Raw genomic sequence first — 17,918 nt, forward strand, 5'->3', positions numbered from 1 at the left:
GGGTTAGTGCCCATGGCTGGAGAAGCCAGTGCAGTAGAACTGCACCCTGGGCCATGCTGGAGGATCCAGCCCAGCTGTGCTCTGGTTTGACTGCATATATGGGAGAGTGCAGGGGAAGGGTCGTGACCCCACAGGCTCAATGCCCAGCTCAAGGTTGGTCCCTGCTTTCAATTGGTCCTGGCCTCCTTCCAGGCAGGAGGAGGGGATAAGGCCAAGCCCCACGTCGGGGAGTAGCGTGGTTCTGCTGGGGCTGCCCAGAATATGCCCAGCGCCTCCATGCCAGGAAAAAACCATCCCTGCTGCACCAACAGCTGAAAAAGCTGCAGCCAGAGAGGAGGCAGAGCAGGGGCTGCAGGAGCTTCTTCTGGGGCCTCCTCAGGAGGAGCTTTCAGTAGGGTTGCCAACGCTGACTGAAGCTATTCCAGGAGGTTTTTCCCCCACGGTGTAATGTCATTTTCTTAAAATATCCTATTAAAATCCCCTGGATTGCTTTCAGTAGTAACCGGGAGATCAGTGCAGATTCTGGGAGACTCCTGGCCAACCCTGGCCTTCACACTGGCTACCAGGCCAAGCGGGCTTTGCCCCCCGCGCACACACCCTAGAGCAGGGTCAGCGCTCGCCTGTTAGGTGTTCCCTGAGGCTCTCTCCCATGCGAAGGGACGCAAGGTGGGCACACATGCAGGCCAGCAGTGAGCCTGGCCCGACCCTCCCTGCTCCTTCAGCCCCAAAGGCTGGACCTGAGCAACTCCGGCCGAGGAGCCAGCGTGCTGGGTGCGAAGGGGCTCAGGAGAAGCCAAGCAGCTCCTGCGGCAGAGCCACAAGGGTGGGGTGGCAGCAGTGGCTCACTCCAGGGTCCCCTGGGCCTGCCCCCCAGTAACACTGGCATTGTCTGACTATGGGAGATGGCCCAGACCCTCTCTGAGCATCCGCGGCAGGTGCGTGGCTACAGCCCTGCACCCACCCTGGCACAACCCCCAGCTCCCCAAAGTCAGCAGTGATGGGCTGGGGGAGCCTCTGCCTGGGGCTAAGCAGAAAGCCCTGATAGAGTCAGAGTGGTCCCTGCCAACCGGGGAGCTGCCCGGCTAAGGTGCCCAGTCTGATGGCAAACTCAGTGTGGGCAGAGACAGCTGCCACGAGGGAGGTGCACGTTGGGGACGAGGAGGCTGGAGCCATATAGAGCAAGCAAGCTGCTCACCCGATGGGAGAGGGGTATGGTACAGAGCAGAGGGAGGAAGGAGCAGCCCTGAGCAGGGGCTCATGAGTGGTGGGCAGCAGTTCCCACCCTCAGCCGCACTGGCACCATCCTAGGGTCAGTCTGCAGACCAGGTGGTGCGGGGGGAGGGGAGAAAGGGGGGCAGGCAGACCAAGTGATGCAGTGGGGAGGGGGTGCAGGCATTGACTAGGCATTGCCAGGGGAGGGGAGCAGGTACATCAGGTGCTGCTGTGGGGGAGGCAGACAATTACTAGATTCTGCAGCTGTTTTCTGACCAGGTCATGTGTGGGGGAGGACAGCACCTGCCTGGCCAGGCTCTACACCCCTACCCTTGACCAGAAGCCCACAGGCATGGGCCTTGGGCAGGCAGAGACTGGCTCGAGCCCTGCTTGGGGCACCTGAGTCCCCGACCCCTCTTCCCATCACACATGGCCTTGAGGAGGCAGCAGGAGAGAGCCCTTCCTTGAGGCCTCTGCCAGCCCGTAACCCACATCTACACCTGCCCAGGGCAGAAATTCTCCTGAGGCTGGAGCCCAGCTGCTTGTAGGGCATCACAGAGCACCGCTGCCCTGGCACAGGAAGAGGCTATGATAGCCACACGCACACATGGCACCGAGCTGTCAGCTCTCCACCGCACCCCCGGGGGAACGGCCAGCAGTGCCCGGCCTGGCACACAGCATCTTCCCCTAGTGTAGCTCATGTGGCCCGGAGGCTGGGCCAGGGGCTCCAGGTGGCCCAAGGCAGCAATGCCAACCACAGGCAGCCCCTGCCAGCATGGAGCCAGGCTCTGAGCAGGGACCAGTTCCATCTCCCTGCCTGTCCCACCAGAGAGGAGCAGGGCCCAGTCCGTCTGGTTGGGCATGGCCAGCCCTGCTCCAGTTCCAGCCCAGAGGCAGCTGGCCCTGGCCTGGGAACTCACTCACAAGTGGTGTTTGTTCAAAGCAGGTTTATTTGCTGAGCGAGCGGCCGTGCTAGGGCCTAAGGCAGGGCCGTGTGTGCTGACAGGTCCGGAGTGAGCGCCAGGCTCATGGGGGAGCCAGGCAGGGACTCCCCACTGAAGTCTGTGGGGGGAGTGACCGTCTTGGCAGGCGTGTCGGGGCCTGGGCCTCTCTGGGCCCAGTAGGAGGCAGACAGGCTCATGGCTGCCTGGAGCCGGGCCCAGGTCTGAGAGTTGTTGCTCTGCATGGCCTCGCAGAAGAGCCGGGCATGCTCCCGCAGCTCTGCGATCTCCCGCTGGGTGCTGCTGTTCTGCCGGATCAGCTCCTTGGTCCGCAGGGTGACACCCAGCAGCCCCGACTTCCTCAGGATCTCCACCGTGTTGTGGAAGCGCCGCTGTTTCCCGAGGCTCGAGCCCAACTTCTTGGAGGCCTTGGCCAGGATCCTGCCCTCAGCCAGGTCCAGGAGTGCTGCGCTCCCCTGGGCTGCGATGGAGCTGGGTGCCGGCCGAGCCAGCTCTGTGGATGAGGTGACAGTGTTCTGGGACAGTGGCTCTGAGCTGCCAGCAGAGAGCACCTGCAGGGCACCCCCCGGGCACTGTTCCTCCTGCAGCCCGCCGCTGGTGGGGGCGTCCAACTCAGAGGACGACACCCAAGCCTCCTCCAGGCAGAAGCGCTTGCTCTTGGCAGGGCCAACACTGCCACTTCGGGGCGGGGGCCCAGCCGTAGCCTCGTTGTCCTGGCTGTGGCCCGGGTGTGGGGCGATCTTGGGGTAGGCGTTGAGGATGGGCAGGTAGGTGTCCTTGGCCTGTGGCTTCCGGCCAGGCAGCAGCGGCTTCAGCGTGGCCGTAGCCACCGGCTGCTGGAGGAAGATGAGCCGGGCCTGGCCCTGCACACTGTCTGGGGGGTCTTGGCCACTCCAGGTCAGAAGCTGGGTGCTGGAGGAAGCTCCCAGGGGCTGCAAGGGAAGAGCAGGAGAGGAGGGTGAGCGCCCAGGCAGCTCCGAGAGCTGGGCACATGGGCCACAAGGAACAAGGGGGCACGTGGGTGCTGGCTCTGCTCCCGCGGGGCCCCCTCACCTCGCAGCTTCACCTCTCCCTCTGGCATGACATGCCACAAGTGCTGATGGGGAGAAAGCACAGCCGTGTCCGGGGACAGCCCTGCGTCAGGCCCAGGGCTACTTTCCCCTCCTTCCCCAGTGACCGTGCGGGACAGCTAGCCCCGTCCCTGTGACCCTGGGGAGCGGCTGATCTGCTGGGGCACGTCCGAGCCCCAGGGACTCGGCGGTCTGGTGGGTTTGGGGCAGGAGGGCTACCTGTTTCAGGATAACGTTTTTGACAACGTAAACAGGGGTGAATCTGGTGAACGTGCTGTCAAGATGCGGCGCCGTCCGCAGCCTGGGCCCGTTGGTCGCCCAGTGTGAGGCACAGATGGACGGCTCCTCTGCTTCGGCCTGATCCAGCGTGCTCAGGGACTCTGAACTTGTGTCTGCACAGGGGGACAGGAGCAGAGTGTAAGAGGCAGTGGGGGGACAGGGGCTGGGCTACCTGGTGGCGACACTAGAGCCCCAGGGAGGGGAGCAGGCAACAAAACCCCCAGCTGCTGTCTGTATGCCCCCACCCCCAAATGGCTTCAGCATCTCACGGCCAGCCCTGCAGTTAAATCTGGCTCTGGGAGCCAGACATGGGGCCATGAGGGCCCTGCCAGAGCCCCATGCATTGGTACATTCCTGTCTAGGCTGGAAGAGTCTGGGGCCGGGAGAAGCAGTGCCATGCAGAGCAGCCCAGAGTTGTGGGGTAGAGTTTTCCCCAAAACCCACTGCTCAAGAGCTTGCTTGGGGTGCAGAGACCTACTAGAGATGAGTGCCCAGCCCCTGCATCGCACAGTGCCCCCCATGGAGACTGTTCTGCTGAGACAGGACAGCACAGGGCAGGCCTGACCTTCCTGATGCTCCTAGGACACAACACAAACTGGGAGCCAGCTTCTAGCCCCACTGTAACTCCTGCCAGTGGGGCAGCCTCCAGATGAGAGGAGCACAAGGGCTCCCCAAGACCCCCCGAGGCTGCTTTCCCAATCCTGCCAGCTGGCCCCATCTCATGGCTGCCCCTGCAGTCTCACAGGGGTTGGAAGCTCACGTGCAGGTTCTCGGGGGCTACGAGAGGCTAATGAGGTGACATGGAGCTGGGGGAAGAGGACGCTGTTCAGGCCACTGAGTCAAACGCTCAGACATGAGGAAACCCCAGGCCCAGCTGCCCAGGCCCCGGCCCCCTTGTGCGTCTGCATCGCGACACCATCTGTAACTGCAGGATCATGCGCTGGTTCCCCAGGATGGACGGGGATGAGGCACTAGCAAACAGTCCTTGTTATCCTTCTCATTCAGCGTGGGGCGTTGTCTTACTGCCTGCCACACAGATGGGTCCAGTCCCCAGGGGCCTCTGCATGGCTCCTCACCATGGTGGCTGGGCGCCTGCAGGACACATCACCCATTATCTCTGAGAGTGCAGGATCATCGCCCCCACTTTACAGAGGAAGCTGAGACAAGAGACCTCCTGAAACATGCAAAGTCAGCAGCAGGGCGGGGGCTGGGTGGGGAAGGGCAGCCAAGCCACGTGGCACCCCCCACAGGACGACAGGCCACTGGGACCACATGCTGGGTGGGGGAAGGGGCAGGGCAGCCCAGCCATATGGTTCCCCCACAGGATGATGGGCCACTAGGACCACATGCTAGGGGTGGGGGCAGGGAGGCCCAGCCGTGTGGCTCCCCTTGCTGGACGACTGACCACTAGGGTTCGGCAGGGCATCTGGGCAGCTCAGCCCAGCTGTCTCTTCTCACCATGGGGAAAGGCCAGTGGCTGCACCTGTTGCTGCTGATTTACCAACAGGGTTGGCCTGGCCTTCCATGCCCCGTAGCACATTATTATTGTAGCTACTGCCGAAGATTTGCTGACAACACAAGCGGGGGAAGGGAAACGGTGATTTTCCCACAGCTCAGCTAAACGTGAGCAGAATTTCATGGGGAGAGGCGATGCCCTTCTCCAGCCCAGGCTCTCTCCCTGCCCAGTGTCAGAGGCCTGCTGCAAACACTGGGGGTGGCGGAGCCTCTATAATAAGGTAACGAAAACCTTTTATAATGGAAAGCATCAGGCAACTGAACGGCAAGGTCCCCACCAGCTCCCCTGACAGATCGGCTCTGAAACAGCCCCTGGGGGGTTGCAATAGGAGACAGTATTCACCCAGAACCACTAGACGGCAACAGGGAATCGACGACAGGAGGCACCAAGGGACTGACCCAAAAGCTGCTCCCTGGCTGGCCAGAGGCCTGCCCCACCCTAGGACCTACCCATAACACTGCACAATGGGCCTGGGGAGGAGGGGTCTGTGTGCCAGGGAAACAGGGGGCCACCCAGCTGCATGCCAGGGAGGAGCTGGGGGGGCCCTGCAGGGAGGGGGGTCCGGGGCTCCCTAACCTGAGGCCCCAGCAACCCCAAGGCTCTCATCCCCAGACTGTGGGGTGCACTGGGCAGTGCTGGGGGACCAAAGCGTCTGTGCATGGGGCCTGGCTCCTCCCAAACCCAGCTTAGCCCAACTCCCCCCTAGTCCACTTGGACCCTCCCCCCCCGTCCTTCCCATGCACACAGTGCCCTCTGCTCCTAGGGGCAGAAGGGGATGGGGGGCAGGCTGGGCCCAGCTCCAGGCTACCTGCTGCCTCCACCCCAGGAAACCAACTGGACAGCTCCAGAGCCCAGTCCCAGGAGTGAAATCCCGGGCTCCAAGCAAAGAGTGGGGCAAAGAGATGGGGATGCAGCAGGGAAGGCCCAGAGATCGCTTGCTGCCCCCAGGATACGTCTCTACCTGAGAAGCCAGAATCCTTCTCCGACTCGCTGGCTGGTGGTTGGGGACCCGGGGACTTCCTGCTGCCCTCGCCCCCCACAGCTGTCTTCTCCAACACCCCCGTGCGCCCCTTGGAGCCGGTGGTCACTGCTGCTGTACTCCCCAATGCCATTTCTCTCTCCATGAGGGGCTGACACGACCTCTCTGTGTCGGGGGGCTTCTCCGCAGGCATCTCCAAGCCTGAAGATGAAGAGCAAAGGATCAGGTGCCAGGGAAGGGCTCCCCCAAGCTCCCACCCCCAGCTTCCTGCCGCTTGAAAGGACCCCTGAGATAGCAACTCCCCTCGTCCTGCCCCCACCTACAGCACTGCATGGGGGGGGCCCGGCCAGATGCTACCCAGAGGGCGCTGACCCCCCCCACCCCGCCCAGTTCCCAGGGTCTACAAGGAGGAGGGGCAGAGATGCTTTCTGGGACATATGTACCCACCCAGCCCCTCCCCGGGGCAGACTCCCTACCACCATAGCCCCACCCAGCCCCCTCAGACTCCTGCCACACCCGCTATCAGCTCACTGGCCCTCCCACCACAGCCCCATCAGCCCCCCAGAGTGGGAGCAACGCCTGCTCCCTTCAGCCGCCAGAGAAAACCCACAACAGGGCTGCGCACCCTCTGCCCGCGCCCCCCTACACCCCTCACCCCATAGCCTTCTCCAGACACGCACCGAACCGCCCCCGTTTCCCCGGCAGGTCCAAACGCGCCCAGCCGCCCGCCCGCCCCGGCGCCGCCCCGTGGGGAAGAGGCGGGGTCCGGGCCCCCCCCGTGCATGCACCGACACGTGCGCACACGCCCGCCCCCAGCTCAGGGGTGCGGCCCTGCAGCGCGCCCCCGCTCCGTCCCTGACCCGCCCGGGGAAGCTGGGGGGGGGGGGGCAGCCCCAGCCGCCGCTAACCCCGGCGGGCGTGTCTTGCGGGAGCGGCCGCGGGCTGGCGGCGCTGCACGTGCCCGGCCACGCGCTCCCTCCCCGCGCCCTCCCACGCGGGGCGCCACGCGCCAGCCCGGAGACACGCGGCGCCCCGGGCGGGGAGGGGCAGGCGCGCTCGCGGACACGTGGTGTGGGCACCGCACAGTCACCGCGCGGGGGAGGGGGGCTGTCCCCGGCCAGAGCCGCATCTCCCGTCCTCCCCCGCCACCGCCCCGGCCTGGCAGCGCCGCGCTCCTGCCCTCGGCATTAAAAGGGAGCCACAGTCCAGGGTGCCAGCCCGAGCAGGGCACCGAGCAGAGCCCTGGCGGGGCCAGGCAGGGCACAGGGGGCACAGCAGAGCCCTGGCGGGGCTGGGACAAGGGGGGATGCAGGGGAGCCAGGCAGAGCCCTGGCGGGGCTGGGACAAGGGGGGATGCAGGGCAGAGTGCTGGCAGGGCTGGGACAAGGGGCCACGCAGGGTGCAGGGGAGCCAGGCAGAGCTGGGACAAGGGGGGATGCAGGGCAGAGCCCTGGCAGGGCTGGGACAAGGGGCCACGCAGGGTGCAGGGGAGCCAGGCAGAGTCCTGGCAGGGCTGGGACAAGGGGGGCATGCAGGGCAGAGTGCTGGCAGGGCTGGGATGAGGGGCCAGGCAGGGTCCTGGCGGGGCTGGGATGAGGGGCCAGGCAGGGCACAGGGGGCACAGCAGAGCCCTGGCGGGGCTGGGACAAGGGGGGATGCAGGGGAGCCAGGCAGAGCCCTGGCGGGGCTGGGACAAGGGGGGATGCAGGGGAGCCAGGCAGAGCCCTGGCGGGGCTGGGACAAGGGGGGATGCAGGGTGCAGGGGAGCCGGGCAGAGTCCTGGCAGGGCTGGGACAAGGGGGGGTGCAGGGCAGAGCCCTGGCAGGGCTGGGACAAGGGGCCACGCAGGGTGCAGGGGAGCCAGGCAGAGCTGGGACAAGGGGGGATGCAGGGCAGAGCCCTGGCAGGGCTGGGACAAGGGACCACGCAGGGTGCAGGGGAGCCAGGCAGAGTCCTGGCAGGGCTGGGACAAGGGGGGCATGCAGGGCAGAGTGCTGGCAGGGCTGGGATGAGGGGCCAGGCAGGGTCCTGGCGGGGCTGGGATGAGGGGCCAGGCAGGGCACAGGGGAGCCCTGGTGGAGCTGGGAGGAAGCTTTGGAGCAGCTAGACCGTGATGAAGGAGGTTCTGCGCTGGTGGGCAAGGAAGCAGGGACACTTGATTTAAGAACACCCAGTGGTGGAGACCTGCCGTAGCTCTGGGCCTTACGCTCGCCACGGTAGCTTTCCAGACTGAGGTTTCAGTCCAGCCATTGCAAGCAAGCAAACCCTTTGCAAGATGAACCAGTATCAAATCTTTGGGCCGTTGGTCCTTCCACACTGATCGTCACCCCTTACTCATCTCCTTGCTAAGCTCCATACGCTGAACTCCACGACCCCCTCAATCCTTCCATCATCCTCTCTGACCCTCTCCAATTTACCAACCTCCACTGGGAATCGTGGACACAGAACTGCACCCAGGAGCTCAGCAGTGGTCGCCCCAGAACCCACTCCAGAGGGAAACTAACCTCCCTGTTCCTCCTTGAGGATCCCATTTGTGCCTTCCCAGATCACATTGACCCTCTGGGCCCACAGGGCATGTGCTAACAGGGACACAAAACCCCCATCAGCCCTTTGATCATCTTCAGCCTCTCTGGACCTGTCCCCATGCAGACAGGGACCATCCTGCATAGGATTCAGACAGGAGCTGGCGGTGCCATCAGGGGCACTGCGCAGCTAGAGCGGAGCCAACCAGCCTGGCCAGAGAGAAGGGACTTGGTTTGGAGTTCAGCGACTGAGCTCCTTCAACCACTGCCAGCCGCGGGGTGCTGAGAGGGCACTGTCCATGGAAGGAAGCGTGGCCCAGTAGGGAGGGAACAAGCCTAGAAGACTGGTGACCAGGCCACTGCTCTGCCACCATGAGCACTGTCACTTAGTCTTTGTGCCTCAATCCCCTCTGTAGGAGAGGCGAGCAGCCCGGGGGCACAGGAGGATACAGTGCACTGGGAGTGGCACTACCGTGATGGGGGTCAGAGCAGGACCATTGGCACAGATTAAGGAAATGCAGCTGCAGCGCCAACCTCCAAACAGTGGAGCAGAGTAAGCGGCAGGGCTGGCGTGCGCTCTTCTGAGCTATCTCAGAGCACACAACAACCAGCAGCCCCACCCCTGGACGCTGCAGCTACAACCCACGAAGGGGCCAGTCAAGGCCAGGAGAGACCGTTGTGATCACCCCATCTGACCTGCCGCGGAACCCCAGCGAATGCCCCGATGTCTCTTTGGGAGAATCCCTTGGCTTACAGCAGCTGCAATCCGGTGGCGCCAGTCCAGACCAAGGGGTTATTTCTTGTGGAATTCCACCCTAGTTCAGCTTTGTACCGTGCTCATCCTCATGGCACCTGGGCACCTACCTGGCTTGGAGAACCACACTGCCAGGTGGACGACTGGAGAAGGGCAGCAACCCAAGGGCAATGCTACTGGCGCAATCTCGCAGGGTGCTTGGGAGAGGGTGTCTCCCACACTTCTGCAGGACATTTCACCAGCAGGACAGCCCAGGGTGGCTCCCACAGGGAAATCCCCACCCATTTTCAGCCAGGCAAGTGGCTTCACCTCCCAAGGTCTCACACACTGGGGCAGATCTTCTGCAGCTCTGCACCCAGCACAGCCCTCTGGGGAAAACACAGCCCAGCGAAGCTGTGATAAAGAAAGCAGGAATCCCCTGCTGTGACCACAGGACCCCCTCCCCCTTGCCAGTGACACTGTTGAAACACACCAGGTCCAGAGAAGGAAGAAGGCACAGACACAACAAACCTGGGTGAGAGCACGTGCCTGGAGAAAGGCAGCTGATTTCCCAAGCAGAGAGCAAATCCACAGCAGGGCAAGCAGTGGGCTCTGGCCCTGGCTGTGATGGGCTGCAACAGCAGAGCCCCCGCCCTCCCTTCACACAGCACAGCCCGTCCCCTATCCTCCACCCTGCGGGAAAGCCCACACCACCTTTGGGATGTGCTCTCCGAAGAGGTCTGAGCCCTCTCACCGACCTCCAAGTGCCAGTCCCCAATGGTACCCTGCAGCCCCACGCTCCTTAGCCTCCCAGTGCCCAGGCCTCACCGGCACGGTGGGATCCTACCAGCAGCAATACCCTGCCTCATGGCTGCCAGGTGTCAGGCGTGGGAGGAGGGCAACCCTCTCTACCCACCCCAGAGCTGATGCCCTGAGCTCTGCCAGCACAAGGCTAGCAGCTGCTCTGCACAGACACGTGGGCGGTCGCTGGGAGCACTGCATCAGGTGCAGGGCCACGTGTGTGTGTTTACACCATGCCTCCTCTGAGCCCAGAGATAGGAGTGCTCCCAGCTCATGCCTAGGAAACACCTAGGAATGGGCAGGGCTGGGACTACCCAGGGAGGGGCCTCGGCCGGTGCCCCAAATAAGGTGCGACAGAGCTAAGGCAAGGGGAGCAGACAGCCCCGAAGCTGCCGGCAGGGGGTGGGGAGGACATCTTCCTGGCCTCCCCGGGGCTGCTGCTGCCCCCGTCCTCGGCTAGGCCACAGGAATGGAGCTCACCCCCCAAGCACCTTGCCCAGCTGGTCCAGCCCAGCAGTCACTCTTAGGCTCCCCATTTCCAGCTGCTTCAGCCCCTCTGCCTGCACAACACCCCCACACAGAGGAGCATGCCCAGCCTGATGCAGCTTCTCCTGGGGGAGCCAGGCAGGCAGTGCCCTCCCAGAGACCAGACATCACCAAACTCAACACAGGGACCGCAGAGCAGGCCGCGAGAGTAGGGAGGCCCAGATGGCCCAGGCGCTAGGGGACAATGCCCACTGAGGACTAAGGGTGCTCTAGCCTAGGTGCACTCATGCTCCCCAAGAGCCCACAGCCAGTGTGCCCAGACAGCAGCCACCTCACCTCATCCTACATGAATGGGAGGGGAGTGGGGTCTAGTGGTTAGAGCAGTGGGGGCTGGGAGCCAGGACTACTGGGTTCTCTGTCGCTGACTTGCTGCATGTCTTTCCATCAGTCCCCTCTTTGTGCCACAGGGGCAGCCCCATTCCCCAGCATAAGGATCATCCCCTCCTTCCTGAAGGGACTCCAGCCCCGCAGGGAACTGCTAGTACTGAGACTCTGCACCCATATTCTTCACAAAGATATTATTAGGACATGATTAGGGCACAGTTATGATGTATTTTATGCAAGATAAGTCACCTACGCCCTGTCTTTCCCCGAAGGGCTGCCCCCAACCCCTGGAATCGTGAGCCTTGGCCCTGCATGGCCTCAAGCTGAGCCCCAAGACCCAGACGCCGAGATCAGCGACCCCTTGAGCATGAGCGGCAGTCCCCATCCCTCCGCGCGAGGCTCCTTCCCACGCAGCTGAGCGGGCAGAACGCAGCCAAGACCTGCTCGCGGCCTCCTGTACTGTCTCGCGTATGAAGAACGCAGAAACCTCACTGTTCAAACTCAGCAGCTGGTCCTCGGCACATCCCAGAGCTGGGCCAGCAAAGCCAATCCGGCGGCAGCGCTCCCATCGCAGCATGGCACCCGATGACCCAGGGCCAGCGATTCAGAGAGCAGGAGAGACTGAGGGGGCACGAGCGACGAGGGACCCGTGAACACAAGGCAGGAGGGCAAGACAGACTCTGGGGGCCGAGGCAGCATGGGCTGTGGAAGCCACTGGGTCCAAGGATGGGCTCTCAAGCTGGCTCTGGGGGGGACCACACTTGTGGCCCCTTGTCAACAGAGACCCCAGCAACCTGCAGGGAGCTCCAGGCACAGCCAGCATGGGACAACCTCGCTCTGCCACAGCACAACCTGGGCTTCTGCAGGGAGCCCCTGGGGGCAGGAAGGGCCCAAGCAGAAGCAGCTACCTCTGTGCCATCAGCCTCGAGCAAGGCAGCAGCGGGACAGGCTCTGGCAAGGGCTCCTCTTCCAGTACACAGGCACACACCACCTGCCCCCAAGCCTCCGGGGGGAGGCTCCCCAGCTCGCACTTCCCCACCCAGTTAGCAGGAGCGGGGGGGGGGGGGGACAGCAGCAACAGTCACCCGATGTCCCTCCAGGGGACCCCAGGCACCCATCCTAGCAGCAGAGGAAGCCTGTCATGCCCTGGGCCCAGCACCCTGCTTTGCCACTCATGCTCTGGCCTGGCTCAGCCATCCCAGGGAACCCTTCTGCCTCACTCTCACCCCCCACCCTGCCAGCTGCCCCCTCCACAGCCCCTGCCCTGCAGCCCACCCCACCTGGCCAGCAGCCACACCACAGCCAAGCTCCTGCAACGCCATCAGAGCCCCACGGGAGGTGGGGAACAGTATTCACCCCATATCACAGCAGCCCACGTGGGGAGAGACCCACCTCTCCAGCCCGCCTCCCCCAAGCCACACTGCTACCTAGTCGGCTCTGCCCCAAGCCCTGGGCGACCAGGGAAGGCCACAATGGGTTGCAGCACAGGAAGAGGGGAAGACCACCCAGAAAGGGATTTGGTGTCCAGATTGCTCAGGGAGGGGGCTGTGGGTGGACAGGGGCAGTTCAAACTCCATAGCTGTGGGGAATGGAGTTTAGAAAAGGGATTGGGGGGGGGGGCAGAGGAGGAGGGAACGTGCAGGCCAGAGGATTGAGACACCTGAGGAGGTGGGGGCTGCAGAGCCCTCCAATCATGCCACAGGCCGTGCCCACCTCTGCCACCTGCAGCCCACCCTGCAGGCTGCCTAGCTCTCCCCGTGCCCACTCCAGCCCTTCAGTGGCACTGCTGGGGGAGGGAGATCACAGCCCTTGTCCTGCTCAACCCATCCCTACTCCTGGCTCTGCTTCCCTGCCCCACCCAACCTGTGGGTCACTGCCCCTCCCCATGCTGGGAAGTATTCCAGGGCCAAGCCAAGGGACTGTTCACCCTGGCCAGTCAGGCGAGGCTCCCAGCCTGCAGTCCCAGCTAGACACAGTCTCAGACACAGCTCTCATACTCCCCAAAGATGCTTCTTTCTGCTTCCTGTTTAATCCTCTCCAGGGGCTTCCCAGCCGCCCAACCCCAGCTGTCTGGAGAGCATAGCAGCCGTGCAATGGAAAGGCCCAGCTCTGTCCACGTAGGAAGGGCTGAGCCACACGTAGGAAGGGCTGAGCCACACGTAGGAAGGGCTGAGCCACACGTAGGAAGGGCTGAGCCACACGTAGGAAGGGCTGAGCCACACGTAGGGGAGGCTCCTCCTTCACCCCACTCCAAGGTACTGCACCTTTCAGACATGAGGAATCTCAGTGCCACCACCAAGGAGGCCCAGGCAGTCCCTGTGTATGGACACCAGGGAATTCAAAGGGGCTGTGAGCTCCACGGGTGATGCCTTGGGGCTTCGCATATAGCCCCCGTGGGGAGAGAAAACCCAGCCTCCAGCTTCCCATGTCCCAGCCAGGAGCCAGAGATCAGCGCTAGGCCCCATCCCCTCCCAGAGCTGGGAACAGAACCCAGGAGTCCTGGGTCCAAGCCCCTAAACTCCCACTGAAACCACCAAACTCCACCACTCCCCTCCATAATGTCACTAGTTCATTCAAGCCCTGACCACACCCAGATCTCACGCTCGCTGTTCAGTGATGGGACGTACCTAACACAGGTTGGATCCACACAGAGCAGCCACCCTGTCTGACACATGCAGCAAGAGGCCAGCAGCCAGGCTATTCCAAAGGGTCCCATGGCTCTCTCCTTCCCCAGACATAGAGGGCTGCACTCCTGCCCTCAACGCTGGCACATCCTACCCTCGAATTCTGTCTGGGGGAGGCCAGGCTGCGAAGCTCCGGCTCTCTGGGCAACGGAGCTGCCCAGTCCTTGTGGAGGGAAACAGGATTGTGGGAGGCAGGGACAGGGGCTCCAGCTGCAGGCAACACAAACAGCAGCATCCTCCAGGGAGCTGCCCTGGAACCAATGCCACAGGCCCCCCGAAGACAGCCAATGCAAAGCCTGGAGAAGCAGCACGGCCCGGGGCAGAAGGCGGGACTGGGAGGCAAGGCTCCCAGGTACTGTCCCAGCTCTTGGATCCTGCCCCAGTCCCTGGGCTAATGCCCTCTAGGCACCAGTCCTGGGGAAGGAAGTGCCCAGTGCATGGTGGGGCCTGGCCCAGAGGCTGTGCAATGCTGGACTTGGTGGCAAGGGCTTGGTTGTCACTCGGTTGGGCGAGCGAGTTTCATCCCCTCCGCGGGTGGTTGTCTCTGTCTAGGGCACGAGCTAGTGGTCATGGCAAAGGCAGAGGCTCCCCCAACTCCGCTGTCCAGTTTCACCACAACTCGTGCTCCAGGGAGCATCTGGACTCCAACGACAACCCATCAACATTAAACTACTGCACTGTCCTCTCAAACCAGTGGCAACTGCTCCCACAGAGCAGCCGCGCCAGGGGCGAGCAACCCCCCCAAGTATCCAGTCATCTCTACACAAGTGGCACAATGGAGATATAACCGCTCTCCAAGGCCAGACCTACAACCATGGCCTAGGAGCCAACACAACTCTCCCCACTGCCCAGTCCCCAGTGCTTCCCAGCAGCCTCTTGGCAGCACATGGGAGACTTGGGGCCGTGCAGAAAGGAGCACACTGCTTAGCAGAGTGGTTGGTGCAGACAGGGCAAAACCTGTCCCATGGCTTTGCCCAAAGCCCTCCAACCCCAACAGCCAAAGGCCGGATTTCCCCGGAGCTGCACCTTCCTCCTCCCAGCAGATGGTCTCTGGTGGACAGTCATCCATCATAGTCCCCAGCCGCAGCACATCAGCCATACTAATAGCCAGCTCCCAGAGCGTCTCCAGCCTAGCACCTGCTGGGGGGTGGCTATACAGACCGCACAGTGAGTTCGGGGCGGGGGGGGGGAGGGTTTGCAGTCTCATGGCCTGGTACTGAGCTGGCACAGGCCTCCTCCCGGCCCCACCAACCTGCCCTCCACACCTGTGCCCACCAACACCTCAGAGGCACTGAGGTGTCCAGCAGGTGCCTCAGATTTCCGCTGGCCGAGGGGTGTTTGGCGTTCAACTCATCACCGCTCCCAGGACACACTTTTCCCAGCCACAAGCTGGGTTGTTCCCCGGAGCAATCTGCCTCCCCCACAAGTCACTCCTCAGGGGTCCCAGCCAGGCTGAGACTGAACCCCAGCAGGGACTCCTGGGCCCTGGCTTGGGACACACAATGGCTGCCCCGAGAACACCCAGATCTACAGCAGGAGGGGGGCCAGGAATTCAGCCAGCCCCAGGCCCTCACTCTCCCTGCACTGGAGCAGCCATGGCACAGCCTGTACCCCCCGCACAGCACAACCTGGCCGGTGCAGAGCGCCCCAGGAGCAGGGGGAAGGGCACCTTTCCTGGCAGCGGGTCCCTAGCTGAGCTGGGCCCTTGGCTGTACTCCGCAGAATCACCCAGGGGCTGCAGGGCCTGGGTTACGCTGCACGACACAGAGTCCCTCTGGAAAGGCAACCACCATGCCCTCCCGCACCCACGAGGCAGAAATCCTTCCACCGTTTTACAGTGTGGGGGAGATCTGACACCCCGCCCAGCTCCACTGCCCCCACCCCCACTGGTTGGAGCCATGGCTAGCCAGGGGCAACAGCGCCCCCAGGACTCAGTAATGGAGGCTGAGCTGCCTTCGGACTGGTGTGTGAACAGGGGTGACGCTTCTCTGCACCATGCAGGCAGCCCTGGATTGGACAGGGCCCTGGAAGTGTGGGCCTCAGACAACCCCATGGGGAGGGTCCGCTCCCTTGCTCACCCACCCCAAAGCTCAGCCCCATACACCACAAAGGGCATTTCGACCTGCCAATGGGTGCCGCGCATCCAGCTCCAAACTGAACAAAGCAACAACCCCATGACCTGTGATCCACCCCGCAATAGCCTCAGGCCAGCTTCCAATGGCCCCACAGCAGATAACCCCTGCCACCCACACTCCCCATAAAGCAGCAAGTGTCAGTCCTAAAATGTCCCCCAACATCCCCATATCCCAGGGGACACCAACATCCTGAACCCCCCACCCCATAACCCAGGGCATCCCCCACACATGCACCCTTATCCTGAGTACCCCGCCTCCACATCCAGGGAGAGCCCCATCCCAGGAGGAACCCAAGTAGCAGAACAGGTGCTGGGATGGGGGGTGGGGAAGAGGAGAATTACCCAGGGCGCTCTGGCATCTATTGCTCGCTCAGGGGGACTAGAGTTCCCCAAGAACCAGGCCAGGATTCCAGGGGGAATCAGGTTCTGACAGGGAGGGATTAGGGAGATTCCAGGCTAGGAGCAGTCAGGGGAGTCCCAGGGGCCCAATAACTGCCTTTTTCCCAGGGAAGTTCAGGGGGGCAGGGGGTTGGCAGGTTTCTGGGGGTTTCAGGAAGGTCAGGGGTTCCCTGGGAAACAGGGAGGTCCCTAGGGGGCCAGTATCTGCTTCTCACCCCAGCAGAATTCAGAAGGCAGGGGTGTTGGAGGTTTGGGGGCATTCCAGGGGACTAGGGCGGTTGCTGGGAAGGAGGACGGGGCATGAGTACCTGCCTCTCGCCCCAGGAGAATTCAGGCGGACCCAAGGTGTTCGGGGGAAGAGGATTGAGGGGCCCCAGGGGGCAGGGTGGCCAGTACCTGCCCCTCACCCTGGGAGAATTCAGGGGACCCAGTGGGTATGTGGGGGTGGAGGATTGGGGGTCCCAGGGGGCCAATACATGCCTCTTGCCCCAGGGGAGTTCAGGAGAGCCCAGGTGGGTTGAAGAGGGGAGGACTGGGGGGCCCCAGGGAAGTTCAGGGGGGCCAATACCTGCCTCTCACCCCAGGGGAGTTCAGGGGGACCCAGGAGGTCAGAGGAATGGGGAGGCCCCAGGTGTGGGGAGCCAATACCTGCCTCTTGCCCTGGGGAGTTTGGGGGGCCCAGGGGGGTTGGGTGCAGAAGATTGGGAGGACAGGGAGTTAAAGGAAGCTAAAGGAAGCCCAGGGGGGTTGGAGACAGAGAACTGGGGGGGTCCCGGGAGGCAGGGTGGTCAATACCTACCTCTCGTCTTGGGGGAAGCACAGGGGGTTTGGGTGGCAGAGGATTGGGGGGGGTTGGGGATCCCAGGGGGCAGGGAATTGGGGGGTCCCAGGGAGAGGGTGGCCAATACCAGCCTCTCACCTTGGGGGAGTTCGGGGGGACAGAGGACTGGGGGGATCCCAAAGGATTGGGGCAGAGGACAAGGGGGCAGCAGGGGGAGTTTAGGGACAGAGGACTGGGGTGTGCCAGGGGGTTGGGGGCAGAGGACTGGGGGGGGGGAGCCTGGGGTGTTGGCGGCAGGGAACTGGGGGGGCAGGGGAGTTCAGGGGCCTTGGGGGGTTGGGGACAGAGGGGGGCCCAGGGGATTAAGACTAGGGGCCCCGGAGGAGTTCAGGGAGCCTAGGGGGTTGGCGGTGGAAGACTAGGGGTCCCAGGGGAGATCGGGGAGCCTAGAGGGGTTGGGGGCAGAGAACTGGAGGAACAGGAGAGTTCAGGGGGCCTAGGGAGGTTGGGGGCTGGGGGGAGGCCGAGGGGATTCGGTGGGCCTAGGGGGGTTGGGGGCGGAGGACTGGGGGGGCAGGAGAGTTCAGGGGGCCTAGGGAGGTTGGGGGAAGAGGACTGGGGGGTCTGGGTGTGTTCAGGGGGCCTAGGGAATGGAGGACTGCGGGGCCCGGGGGAGTTCGGGGGGCCTAGAGGGGTTGGGGGCGGAGGACTGGGGGACAGGAGAGTTCGAGGAGCCCAGGGGAGTTGGGGGGGAGGAGGACTGGGGGGTCTGGGGGTGTTCAGGGGGCCTAGGGAATGGAGGACTGCGGGGCCCGGGGGAGTTCGGGGGGCCTGGTGGGGGCAGGAGAGCTGGAGGGGGCCCGAGGGGGTTCGGAGTAGCCGCGGGGTCCGTACCTGCCTCTCGCCCCGATTCTTCCGCCGCACACGCTGAGACACAAAGACTCAGCGGTAACCCCACCCCTCGAGCACACTGACA

The 17,918-nt window shown here is 63.5% G+C and overlaps 1 protein-coding gene across 5 annotated transcripts; it reads right to left on the reverse strand.

Annotated features, from left to right (window-relative positions):
- Positions 1-2,144: 2,144 nt before the first annotated feature.
- Positions 2,145-17,918, reverse strand: LOC311511511 (CLOCK-interacting pacemaker-like). 5 transcript variants are annotated; one of them, XM_084612177.1, is made up of 4 exons: positions 17,837-17,918; positions 6,001-6,219; positions 3,464-3,636; positions 2,145-3,106 (listed from the first exon to the last, which is right to left on the reverse strand). In XM_084612177.1, the coding sequence occupies exons 2-4, from the start codon at positions 6,209-6,211 to the stop codon at positions 2,192-2,194; spliced, it is 1,299 nt and encodes a 432-aa protein (XP_084468303.1). In that variant the 5' UTR covers positions 6,212-6,219; positions 17,837-17,918; the 3' UTR covers positions 2,145-2,191. The 5 variants fall into 5 exon arrangements, with proteins under 5 accessions (XP_084468303.1, XP_084468306.1, XP_084468307.1 ...); XM_084612180.1 differs by lacking the exon at positions 17,837-17,918 and adding an exon at positions 16,470-16,477; XM_084612181.1 differs by lacking the exon at positions 17,837-17,918 and adding an exon at positions 6,927-7,035.

This window comes from Lepidochelys olivacea (assembly GCF_965140295.1).
Source record: "Lepidochelys olivacea isolate rLepOli2 genome assembly, chromosome: 23".
In the NCBI taxonomy this organism is placed as follows: domain Eukaryota; kingdom Metazoa; phylum Chordata; order Testudines; family Cheloniidae; genus Lepidochelys; species Lepidochelys olivacea.